General features: G+C 35.4%; 3 protein-coding genes across 3 annotated transcripts; all 3 read left to right on the top strand.

Annotated features, from left to right (window-relative positions):
• The first annotated feature begins 2,798 nt into the window (after nt 1-2,798).
• LOC105124665 (alcohol dehydrogenase-like) lies at nt 2,799-5,601 on the top strand. Its single transcript, XM_011024773.1, has 9 exons — nt 2,799-3,119; nt 3,246-3,382; nt 3,486-3,532; nt 3,647-4,017; nt 4,106-4,188; nt 4,290-4,365; nt 4,546-4,607; nt 4,693-4,950; nt 5,274-5,601. Exons 1-9 carry the CDS (start codon nt 3,083-3,085, stop codon nt 5,388-5,390), a joined length of 1,188 nt encoding a protein of 395 aa, XP_011023075.1. The 5' UTR covers nt 2,799-3,082; the 3' UTR covers nt 5,391-5,601.
• Nucleotides 5,602-7,591: 1,990 nt separating this feature from the next.
• LOC105124699 (probable glycosyltransferase At5g20260) lies at nt 7,592-9,380 on the top strand (the record flags this gene model as incomplete). The annotated part of the gene is made up of 6 exons (XM_011024803.1): nt 7,592-7,718; nt 7,888-7,935; nt 8,088-8,348; nt 8,513-8,775; nt 8,865-8,921; nt 9,185-9,380. Coding segments are annotated over exons 3-6 (717 nt in total), but the record flags the coding sequence as incomplete, so codon positions are not given.
• A 10-nt stretch (nt 9,381-9,390) lies between these two features.
• Nucleotides 9,391-10,412, top strand: LOC105124698 (probable glycosyltransferase At3g42180; the record flags this gene model as incomplete). The annotated part of the gene is made up of 3 exons (XM_011024802.1): nt 9,391-9,520; nt 9,815-9,972; nt 10,074-10,412. Coding segments are annotated over 3 exons (390 nt in total), but the record flags the coding sequence as incomplete, so codon positions are not given.
• Nucleotides 10,413-12,984: the final 2,572 nt, after the last annotated feature.

Genomic DNA, 12,984 nt, shown 5'->3' with positions numbered 1-12,984 from the left:
AAAGCTCTTGGTGGCTTAAAGTGTAGGTATAAATGAATGAGGGGTAGTGTAGTAATTCAACAAAACTTGATAAATATTATAAATGAATGCTTGGTGGCTTAAAGTGTAGGTATAAATGAATGAGGGGTAGTGTAGTAATTCAACAAAACTTGATAAATATAAATAGAAAGTAAAAAAAAAAAAAAACAAAACAAAATAAATGATCTGAAATTAGAGAGAATCGGCAGGAGAAAGAAAGGAGAAAGAAGAAGAAGAGAAAAGAGAGAAATTAGAAGAAAAATAGAAAGGAGTTGAAGGAAATAAGTTTAAAGGTAAGATTATATATAAATATGTGTTGATTAAGTTTTAATTTTGGTTTTGATAAATGTTAGGGTTTTGAAAATTTGTGTTTTGGGTTTGATTGATGAATTAATTGAATTTTATGGGTTGATTGTTATGGGTAATGGATTATTTGGTGGATTTTGAGAGATTGAATTGAAAGATGATGATTTTGAGTTATGATTTTGTTTGAATGGTGAAATTATGTTAGAAATAAGGAAAGAACAGTGGGTTTCTGTTGAAATTCTGGGTTGGAGGTTGAAGATGACGAAAATTCATTTTGGTCCTTCAATTTGTGGAAATTACAGTTTAGTCCACAAACTTTGGAAAATTTACAAGAAAATTATAGTTTAGTCTCCAAACTTTGGAAAATTGGTCCCTGGGGCATATTCCGAGATTCTGAACAGAATAAAAGATAAATTATGGGCAGAATTCCTGTATAGTTATGAAATTTTAACACTTTCAATTTGGTCCTTCAATTTGACAAAAATTACCATTTAGCCCTAAAAATCAAAAATTACCATTTAACCCTAAAAATTTGATAAAATTCCAGAATGGTCCCTGGAGTATAATGAGATGATCTGGACAGAAATGAGGATTGGTTATGGTCAGAATTTCAGTATATTCATGGATTTATGATAAGTTTAGTTTGGTCTTCCAAATGGATTAAGTTACAATTTGACCCTTAAAAATATAATAAATTCCAAATGGATTAAGTTGATAATTTTAGTTTGGTCCTCCAAATGAATAAATTTACAATTTGACCCTTAAAAATATAATAAATTACAGATTAGTCCCTAGCTGTAATATTAGCTTTTTCAGATTGGTTTGATGAATAATTTAGGGTTAGTTAGTGAAGTATTACCAATGTTATTATGTGTTTTATTATGGATTAGATTTCGAGAAAATCGTTAATTTTTTGATTTTTAGGAAAATAACTAGTTTAGTCTAAATACATATAGGGTTATGAAATAGACCCTTAGTTAAGTGTATTAAATAGGTTATATGTTCTTTTGAGTCATTCTTGAATATGTCTCCTTTGTATTCAGATAATCCTGATATTCTACCGGCAGGACGTCAGTAGGATTTTCTTCGGTGTTTGCTTTTGATTTCTGTTTGCTTTCGAGTCAGGTGAGTGGATAATTTTCCATATGCATGAGAAATATTATAAATATTTGATTTGTTAATATGAATTGGATCATGCTTCTTGGTAATATATTTGGTGACTAATATCCTTGTTATGATAAGCATGATCATTCGTTGAATCCGAATTCTTGATATGAACCAGTATGTATTTTGGATTGACTTATGAATTGATAGCTCCTCATTTGATTGATGTCATGAGTTGAGCCTTGAGATATAAATATGTCTGTTTGATTATGATTATGACCCTATGGTATGTCAGTCAGAATACCCATGCTAACAGGGTAATGTTAGTCTTTGTGCACATCGTATCTGAACCCTAGTTGGTCGGGGGAGTCACCAACCTGTGTGGACTGATCATCCCACAGTACGGAGCCTCATGCTCATTGCATTTTGATTTTCTGACGATTTTACCATATGATATTCTTGTTATGGCCTATTTGTATGTACGTTTGGGTTCGCATAGGTACGGAACCTTGGAGGGGAACCTTGCCTATGTGCTGGTCATGGATCCGGGATTCGGGTCGTGACACTATGGTTTGATTATTTTTTTATTTTACAACCAAGTTTTTTAATATTATATTTTGCAATCTTAGTCCAAACAGATTTTGAAAATCAACTAAAAAAAACAATAATATCCTAATATATATTAAAGTATAGAAGTTAATCATAATTAAATCACTTATTTTCTCAATATTAAACCCCAAATCAAAATACCCAACAAAAAAAGTAGGTATAGACTATCTAATAAATCAACAACTAGTTATCAATCAAATCAAAAAAACCTAGTAAATTTAGATATTAGCAATAAATCCTCATCAACAACCCAAAAACAAAACCTAAGTAGATCTTTACCACCCACAACTCCCAACAATCCTTCTTCCCCCCACAGCATTCTCACGTAGCTACTTGCCAGTTGCCACCACCCCCACCCCACCGTTGGTGCTAGTTGCAAGATTAGTGCTCGTTGCAAGATTAGTGTGGTTTCCGACCTCTTTAACAAATCTACCCGTACAAAAGAAACACAAAATATCTCCCTTTTATCTCTCTCTTGCTCTCTCAATCTAAGAAATCCACAACTAGTTACCAAGTAAACCAAGAAGGTGCTTGGCAGGAACATTTGTTTTGTGATTTTCTTTCCTAATATTTTGAGCATGACTGAAATTTCTAAGCTTAAGAAAATGCTTGGCTGTTGCAAATATTGTTGGCATACATGTTAATGGTGGAATGAATTGAATATTTATAGTTTGACACTTGAGAGTTTGAGAATTTGTGAACTCAGACAAAATAAGATTGTTTTTGCTGATTGCATTAAAAGGTATAGAGTAGTTTGAGTACTGGTTTGTAGTTCGCCAAAACCAGACACAACAAGAAGGCCAGAGCACAAACAGGAGGAGCCGTTGTTGCAAACAAGAGAGAGAATACAGAGGGCTAATGAAACAGCAGTGATCGTAAATGGTTTTCTTTTAAAAAATATTCAAATTTATGGTCAACATAATGCTTCTAAAACTATAAATACCTACAATGAGAACCCTGTCTCGTCACAACTCAAGAAACAGAGCAAAGTAATCAAAGAAGCCTTAGAGAAGGATCTAAAGTTCGTTTAAGACAAAAAAAAAAAATGTCAAGCACTGCTGGTCAAGTCATATGTTGCAAAGGTAACCAAAAAAGTTCATGATTCCTTGTGGGGTCTGTGATTTGTTCTTTGTGCTGTTATCATTTTGTGTTTTTGGATTTCTCATTTACGTCTGGCAATGACTGGATGCATTTTGCTTAATCTATAGCTGCTGTGGCATGGGAAGCTGGGAAGCCACTGGTAATAGAAGAAGTGGAGGTGGCTCCTCCTCAAGCTATGGAGGTTCGTTTGAAGATCCTCTTTACCTCCCTCTGCCACACTGATGTTTACTTCTGGGAAGCCAAGGTGACTGCATTTTCAATTGTGATTATTATGTCTGCTCATTGGTCTTTTTATAAGTTATACTAGTAGAGACTTATGCTTACGAAAATGGTCTGTCAAATTGCAGGGTCAAACCCCATTGTTTCCTCGAATATTTGGTCATGAAGCAGGAGGGTATGAATTTGAACCATTAATCCATTACTGGTCATGATTAGATGGTGGTTTTGGCTGTTGTGATGGTGATGAATTGAGTTGACTAATTTGATTTTTTATCCTCCTGGCTTTTAGGATTGTTGAGAGTGCCGGGGAGGGTGTGACAGACCTCAAACCTGGTGACCATGTGCTTCCTGTCTTCACAGGAGAGTGTAAGGAATGCCGACACTGCAAATCAGAAGAGAGTAATATGTGCGATCTTGAATGCCGACATTGCAAATCAGAAGAGAGTAATATGTGTGATCTTCTTAGGATTAACACTGACAGGGGTGTGATGCTGAATGATGGCAAGTCAAGGTTTTCGATCAGAGGGCAGCCCATTTACCATTTTGTTGGCACCTCAACCTTTAGTGAGTACACTGTGGTTCATGCTGGCTGTGTTGCCAAGATCAATCCTGCTGCTCCTCTTGACAAAGTTTGTGTTCTCAGCTGTGGAATCTCTACAGGTTGGGAGAACTACGCGATTTGATAAAAATCATTGAACGGGCGATTTGTTGCGTTCTTGTAATGGTGATTTCTTTTTTTGACTTGTAGGTCTTGGTGCCACCTTGAATGTTGCAAAACCAAAGAAAGGCTCTTCGGTAGCCATTTTCGGACTAGGAGCCGTAGGCCTTGCGGTGAGTTTGTTTATTCTGGTAGGTGCATGATAATTTTCTTCTGTTCAAGCTGCTGGTAGTGCTAATGCAGGTCTTGTTTTTGTTGCTTTTTCCTAATCTAGGCTGCTGAAGGGGCTCGGATTGCTGGTGCTTCAAGAATCATTGGTGTCGATTTGAATTCCAAAAGATTCGATGAAGGTGAGAGAAGCTGTAATGTTGTTCATTGTGGCTGCCGCGCATTTCTCTTAAATTATTGATTGATGCTTTGCTCTGTCTAATAGCAAATATCACAACAAAACTGATAGATTGAAGTAGCCTTAATGTTGATTCTTGTTGATAATAATTGCTCCCTGATGTTCATTTGAGTTTTTTCAACAGCCAAGAAGTTTGGTGTCTCTGAGCTTGTGAACCCAAAAGATCATGACAAGCCTGTTCAAGAGGCAGGTGACACGGTGAATCGTGTTTTGGGCCACCAGCATCGGCGAATCCTTCACGTCTGTCCTAATTTTGATTTACTGTGTTTAGGTGATAGCTGAAATGACCAATGGAGGAGTTGATCGAAGTGTCGAGTGCACTGGAAGCATCAATGCCATGATTTCTGCATTTGAATGCGTCCATGATGGATGGGGCGTTGCTGTACTTGTTGGTGTGCCGAACAAAGATGATTCTTTCAAAACCCATCCAATGAATGTCCTGAATGAGAAGACTCTCAAGGGTACTTTCTTCGGCAACTACAAACCGCGCTCCGACCTTCCTTCTGTTGTCGAGAAGTACATGAACAAGGTAAATCTGAGTTCCCATTAATCTTATCCAGCATGCATTATGAACATGCATTTCCATCCTTACACGTGTAGTAGACTAGCATTATGGCTCTGTGGGTATTTCTTAGAGGGAACTTAAAGATAAAAGCGGTCAAGACATCAACTTAAATTATCATCTTTACATTATGAAAATGAAAATCCTTAACCTTCTTTGGTAGTGCAATGCTAATGCAATTGCATTGAATTTTGAAACTTCTGTCATGGGAAAGAAATCAGTATTTATTCCTTCTTTTTATTTTGATGCAACCTCCTGCACTGTTAACCAATCTAGTTGTAATGTGACAGGAGCTGGAGCTAGAGAAATTCATCACCCATGAAGTCCCTTTCTCAGAAATCAACAAGGCTTTCGAGTACATGCTTAGTGGAGCTGGCCTGAGGTGTATTATCCGTATGGGTGCATAAAAGAAGAGTGGTTTGGTTTGCCTGGGTATGACAGGAAGCAATAAAATTCTTGTTTGAGATTGTTGATTAAAGAAAGTTCGTGTGTTTGAGTGTCAGAGTTTTTGATAAAACAGTGTGTAATTTCTTCCATTGCAGATCCGAAAAAATATAAAATAGCCCATTTCCGGCGTGTATATGTAAATCAAAATTTCACTTGTACTTTTTCAGTGCTTTTTGTGTTCCCTTTCAGTTTGTCTTTCACGGTGCTATGGATACGAAAACATTGAAAAAAAATCCTGAAGCCAGGCCAGATTGGCATTTTCACTTCTGGTTCTAGAGATTACTCTGTTCCAATGAACCTAAAGGGAAATTAGGCCTGGCCAAATTTGGTCTGGTCAGAAACAGAATGCTGTACGGAACCCATTACCGAGCGGCAGAAGATACAGCAAGGTTTGTCCGGAATGAACTCCAAATTTCATATTGGTGCACAGAGTTCAGAATTCACTCCATCAGTTAGTTACTGATACGAACATCGTTAAACTTTCTCAGAAATCAACAAGGCTTTCGAGTACATCCTTAGTGGAGCTGGCCTGAGGTGTATTATCCGTATGGGTGCATAAAAGAAGACTGGTTTGGTTTGCCTGTGTGACAAGAAACAATAAAATTCTTGTTTGAGATTGTTGATTGAAGAAAATTAGGGTGTTTGAGCATCAGAATGTACCATATTGTGCAATTTCAAGAATGTACCAAATTTTAATTTAAGTTCAAGAATCCTAATTCTCAATTCAAGAAAATTGCGCAGTTGGAAAAAATCTAAGCTTTAATTCTTAATAATTTGGAAAACATTCTTAATAATTTGGAAAATCTTGGCTCCTTCCTCCTTGCATATATCTTGCCGCTCACCCCTTTTTTTTTTTTTAATTTCTACTCTTGTTTCCTGTAATTTGTCTTATATAAATAATGTTTTTTTTCTATAGACTTGTCTAGGACTTGTAACTTGTTAAATCTTAGTGTTTTCTCTGTTAAATTTGATTGGAAACTCTAAAAATCCCCCCCCCCCTTTTGATGTGTTTTCTATCTTGGTGAGGAAGAAGAAATGAGGTATTTATAGTTCTATTTCTTTTTAATTACATTTTGATCTTTATTTTTATTTTTTTTCACAATTTGAGCTTTTTTTTTACTTCCATACTAATTATTATTGTTATTGTTATTATATATTTGTGTTATCTCTATATATATATATTAAAATTTTAGTTTTAATAAATTTCTCTTTGTACAAGTTCATTTTCACTGTTTTACATTTATTCTTACATGTCTTATTTAGATAACTTTAGAATGAGGAGTTTTTTACAGTGATATTTTAAAAATAAAAAATACCAAATGTTATCTACAGAAATATATCCCTTCTTTATCTTCTATTTAGAAATACTCAGATTCACTCCAAAATTATCTTTAAGAAAAATTGTTATAGATATTTGAATATTACTTTCAGCGGTATAGTAATCTAGAAATATCTCAACATATTTAAACAAAATAAATTATATGTGATGCTCCTGAAATACCTAAACATATTAAAACGTAAAATAGAATTAATTCCAAACACAAACCATAGAAATGAAACTTGATAATCAATCATCAATAAATTTTACTTGAAAATTGTTTGTTCCATTCAGCAATCAAATCATAATTTTTCATAATTCAAGGACTTAACCTTTATTTTTATAAATCAAAGACTAAATTGGAATTTTGCCATGTTCGACCTCACAAAGGGGTCTGTTCATAATTATCGTTGCAATCTGTTCCATTCTTCTAATATTTAAACTCCTTAAAAGCTTGATCTACTTGACAAACTCGTAGTATAATTTCATCAAGGATCGTCCGACTATAATCATCATCTTATATTTATTAAGGAAATCTCAGAAAAAAAGCTTATCTAAACAAATATACTTCACTAAGTTTTTAATATTTAACTATCAAATAGAAGCATGGAACTAGGTTGAACAATTTTGACGAAGAGGCAAAAAAAAAAAAAATGAAATTTTGTAGGCCTTAGTAGCAGGAGGAGGAGTACCAGAAATAACAGAATTAGTTACTTGAAGCATTCGTTCCCTCCCTTCAACCGCCACAATTAGTTGTTTCTTTCTTTTAGACCACCTCTCAGTCTCAGTCTCTTCTCTCCAAGAAAACTTGAATTCCCAGCTATCTCTCAAGAAAATGATGAGACCATACGCCAATCCCCGCCCCATCAACATATGGACGGCTAGAAGAAATATTAAGCAAATTATTCCCGTTACTTTGGGCATAGTCTTTATCGTGAGCCAGATCATTCTGCTCCAGAGATCTCCCCTGGTATTCTCTTTCTTTCCACTCTTCCCTGTGCTCTTTAGTTACACCTACTTGTTTTATTTCTGCTCATTTTTTGTTTTTTAAAGGCCAAGTTCTTTACTTTCTTGGATTCTTGTTGCTGTTTCATTGCCCTTGATGTTGTTGTTCTGATATGTTAATGCTCATTTTATAGTTTAGGGAGACAGGTTCTCTTCCTCATGAGGTCTTTCGCACTCGTAAGTTATCATTCCCTTTCTTCCGATTTAAGGTTCTTCTGGGATCACTTGCTTTTTCTTTTTCCTCTTCACTTTGTTCTACTTTTTGGGTCTCAAAGGGCGTTTCAGTTAGTTTAATTCCTCAGTTTTTTCTTCCTCTCCTCTTATGTTGTTTAAGGGCAATTTGATTGGTAGCATTTATCACAGAGAAGACTTCTTCTTGCCAAATTATGCGACAATGGAGAGCGATTTTAAGGTCTTTGTGTACCCAGGGAGAGACCCTACAACGTGTTATGATCCAAGAGACAAGCTCAAGAGAAAATATGCAAGTGAACATTACTTCTTGAAGAATCTGATACCCAGTTTGTTCTTCACAGATGATCCTACTGTGGCTCATCTCTTCCTGATTCTCTTGTCTTGTAAGAAAACGGGAGGCAGGGTACGTACTTGAAACACAAGTAATTATTTAAATTTAATCTCTGTAATTGAATGTAAGCAATATGTCTAGTAATGCAATTAGGTCCGAATGATGAATGAATTGATTCTTTATAATTCGGCAATGGTGGTGCATTTAACTTCAACATATATAATTTTTCAATGCAGGAGGAGAAGGATATCGAGAATTATGTCAAGAGCTTGATTTCCTCATACCCTTACTGGAATAGGACTTTAGGTGCTGATCATTTCTATTTCAGTTGCCATGACATTGACAGCGGGACTATTGAAGAAGTTCCACTGCTCATGAAGAATGTAATTCGACTTGTTTGTTCACCAAGTTATGACTCCAAGTATATTCCGCACAAGGATATTTCCCTCCCGCAGACATTAGAGCTCTCTCTTCATGATGGAGACGACGTGTGTAGCAGGTAATCTTTTATGGTTTAAAACCTTGTATATCTTGAAGTACTGTGATTTTCCATGAACTTAACTTTAGAAACCTGCTGCAACTTGCCAGGTCAACTGCGATGTCTCGCCCTTTAATGATTTACCCAGAGATGATGCTCCCTCGCAGGTAGTGGAAAAAACAAATTTAACTTTCTGTGAAAGCTTTTGGCTCATCTGAACACAGTAAAATCTGGCACTAAAGCTTCCCAAGTTCCACATGGCTTTTAGGCAGGCTTTTTGACTTGGTAGTCGCATCCTTAAGCAATGATCGTATAGACTGGAGTGGTTAACCCTTGTTATACAACTTGAATTTCGATTTATGATTTGATATTTGAATCTTCTCATAGAATCAGTTCTGCTTCAGCAAAGCTTCTGGGGCAAATATTGCAGGACTAAACTCGGTTTCTGGGCTGGTTCTCTTAACTCAGATGTAAGAAAGAATCTTCAACTTTTTTATGAAGGTGCTCCAGAATTTAACTTCCATTTCTTCGACAAAATGAAAAAGGCTGCCATACCAGACGCTTATGAAAATGATGGGAGTAAATTTTGCATTTGTCCTCGTGGGAATAATGATGTCGGTGGTGTTTGCTTAACGGAGTCGGCCTGCCATACTTGACGCTTATGAAAATGAACTGTATGGGAGTAAATTTTGCATTTGTCCTCGGGGGAATAATCATGTCGGTGGTGTTTGCTTAACGGAGTCGATGACTTTTGGATGTGTACCTGGTAAGAACGATTCTCATAAGGCTTTTCTTTTCTCCTCCTGTTGTATTCATTCATTATGTAACCACACTGGCATGCTTCATAATTTTTTGATCCATAAAAACATTTTGACATTCATTATTTAGTGATTTTTGAGGATATCAGGCAAGAACTTCAATTTCTTAGATAAAGCATGCAGTAAAACACTTTCTTTTTTTTTTTTTTTTTTTTTACATTAAAACACTTTTTTTTTTTTTTACTCGTCAACCTGTCTGGCCTCTTGTTTCTCTTCTAAGCAGTTCATGTGTGTTTCTGCAGTTATCTTGCACGACTACTATGACTTTCCATTCAATGACGTTCTTGACTGGAATAATTTCTCTGTAATTCTCAAAGAGGAACATGTTCCCGATCTAGAGAAAATTCTTAAGGGAATACCAAAAGAAAAGTACAAGAAAATGCATCGAAATCTTCTTCAGGTGGATAAGAATTTTGTCACTTCTCAATCAAACCAGTGTGTTCTCGAAAATATCCATTCATCACCTAGATTATTAACCAAATATTTTATTCTTGTTTGCAGGTTAGGAAGCACTTCCAATGGAATTCTCTTCCTGTCAAGTATGATTTGTTTCGCATGATTATGTATGAGCTTTGGCTGCGCCGCCACATCATTAAGTATTGAACTGCTGGAAGAAGTTTCAACTTGTACCTTACATGTGCTTTGATATCACTGCGTAATCCTGAACAGCAAACACTAGAACATTTTCCCCAGATTGTTGTTTTCTGAAGTTAAAAGCACATAGCATTACTTGATTTTCCTGTTCTGTAAAATGTAAAATGCTTGAACTTAATGCAATATATCGGCTGTGAGGCTTTCATATATGAAGCTATCGTCATATTTTGTTCCTCAAATGTATGCGAGGAGTTGATTTTCCTAAGATATGTTGAGCAAAAGCATTCACTTTAAAATCCTACCTGGTTAAACAAAGATAACCTATGGCATCCATTGTCAAATCCTGCAAAGAGGAACTCTGTACAAAACTGAAGCGGAGCAAAATTGGAAACATACGTAAATTTTCAATCAAAACTTAAACTCATAACACTCGCATCTTCAGACCTGACAACACAATTCCTTCACCGGAGGAAATTAGGATTGGTTTTCTCTGATCTGATCCCATCATCATATCGATTGTTGTGGGTAATAAGCAAACATTGAAGATGAAACAGCTCGACTAGGACAAATAGTGATCTCGTGAATGGACATCCTGACAACATTCTTGTTCTATCATCTCCAACCTACCACTGAGGTTGGTGGTCCAAACATTGTTTTATCCACCATATTGTTAATCGGCCTAGAAATTGTTGCCTATTCTCAAACCTGATTCAGCTAACATATTCGGAAACTGTCTTTTATGATAACAAACGACCTCCTGCTGCCGATTACAAGGACAAGTTCCTATCAGCAGTCACTCAGCTGTTGAACTCGTATCAGGGTTCTCAGATTATATCTTTCGAGCTCTCTTTCTGCCTCCATTCTGATTCCTCTGATTATGTTGATCACTGAGTGAGGTTTGTCATTAGCAAGGGTGCTAAAAACATCTCTCTCAAGTTATGTTGTTGTGATAAGCAACATGTCTTCTCCAACAAGTTGTATGAAGGTGCCACCACTGATCTAAAGCATCTCAAGTTGGTTTCGCGCATCTTGGGAACAAATTTCACCAACCAATTTAGCTGCCTAGAAACACTCAGCTTGGAGCATGTTCGGTTAGGTCACAATTGCCATGCCCAGAGCTTGTTTTGTCCTCTATTGAACCTGAAAGTCATGAGCCTGAGTAGATGTAGACTCCCAGTTGAATTACCCCGTGGTTCGATGCCCCTTCTTAAGTCTTTCTTGCTTGTTTACTGCTCTGGGGTAAACAAAATTGACCTGTGATTCGGTCGGTAAAGCTATGAATGTATTACTTACTGAAGAATCAAATCAAACATGGAACCCATAACTTGTCAAGATATACGGATGTTCTAGATACACAAGGACTGCTCAACCTGCTACATTTGAGGCTGTAAGATACTAAACACTGGTTTTCCACCAAAGTGCAACATTTCACCTCTTGAAGATAATTTCTATTGTTGGAGCCTTTCCCCACCTGCGAAGTCTTCGTTTGGTGGTGAATTATGCAATAGTCTTTTTTATCCTTTTCTGTTTTTCCAAGGCTAAACCCGTTTTAGCTTTTGATTGAAATACTGCTTTTAGCCTTTAACCTTGGTGACCACTCTGACATGCGTGATGATGATGAATCATGGTCGTATATAAAGGGAGGAAGGAGAAAGGCCAGAAAATTGTGAAATGCTGTAGGAATTCATGCAAAAGATTGCAGTGGTGATTTTTCATACCATTAATCGCTTTTCAACCCATTGTCGTTATACTTCTTTGGATTGGCTCTGTTTTCCGCACAGAATATATATATATATATATATTAAAAATTATCTCATTTATTTAGAAAAAAATAAAATATAACAAATACAAAACCAAAGATTATTAAAAATTATTAGAAAAAATATTAGTATAACCGATAAAATACAAAAAATACTAACAACTTAAAGCAAAATAATATAAAAAATTCTAAATTCTAAATTTAAAGATCAAAATGTAAATATAATATTGAACTCTTTCATTCAATTGATTTCGAACATAATTTAAATTGATTGAACTTATTAGCAAGTCTGACCAGAATAATCAACCAATCAACCGTTATCAAACCAACGAATTAATTAGTTGGTTCAACCAACCAACTTAAATTAATTTCAAACATAAACTTATTAGCAAGTCGACCAGAATAATCAACCAATCAACCATTATCAAACCGACGAATTAATTAGTTGGTTCAACCAACCAGTTAATCGAAATTTCTAGAATCTTGAACTGTTAATTTTTAAAATTACAAATTATACAAAAATACAGTATATTTTTCAACAACTCATGATTCCAATTATTAATTTTTTTAAGCCAACTAACACTCTAATACTTCAATTAAATTTCTTGAATTATTTAATCATCTATTCAAAGCAAAAACCTAAATTTTTTTTTAATATTTTTATAAATAAATCATAATAAAAAATAACTTAAAAGAAAATTAATAATAACTTCCACCTTTATTGAATCAATAACTTAAATCTAAAAAAACTAAAATCCCTTTGCGTTTTTAAAGAGGAGGCGAGGAGGTCACGACCAAGAAGAAAGAAAAGAGAGGAAAAGAAATTTCTCTTGTACCTTTTCTTTAAATACTTGGATAAGTTGGGTTGGGTTTTGGGCTGAACCTTGAGTTTAGATTCAATTAGACAAAGAATATGGATCTGACGATGATAGTATACACATAGAGAAAGAACTTGTTATCTTTGCTAAACACCAAAAACTCTCCGACGTCTATAGGGTCCTTCCTTTTGTTCAAACCGGAGAATCCTGCTACAAGAAACTCAGGAACAGGGAGATACAT

Source organism: Populus euphratica, unplaced genomic scaffold, assembly GCF_000495115.2.
Source record: "Populus euphratica unplaced genomic scaffold, PopEup_1.0 scaffold35.1, whole genome shotgun sequence".
NCBI classification, from domain to species: domain Eukaryota; kingdom Viridiplantae; phylum Streptophyta; class Magnoliopsida; order Malpighiales; family Salicaceae; genus Populus; species Populus euphratica.
The sequence above is the reverse complement of the archived record's forward strand: the minus strand, read 5'-3'. Positions and strand labels throughout refer to the sequence as shown.

Bases quoted from the DNA above. Each gene is read 5' to 3' on its own strand.
- LOC105124665 (XM_011024773.1), top strand. From the start codon at position 3,083: ATGTCAAGCACTGCTGGTCAAGTCATATGTTGCAAAG. The intron at 3,120-3,245 runs GTAACCAAAAAA...CTTAATCTATAG, and splicing joins TCAAGTCATATGTTGCAAAG to CTGCTGTGGCATGGGAAGCT. The intron at 3,383-3,485 runs GTGACTGCATTT...GTCAAATTGCAG, and splicing joins TTTACTTCTGGGAAGCCAAG to GGTCAAACCCCATTGTTTCC.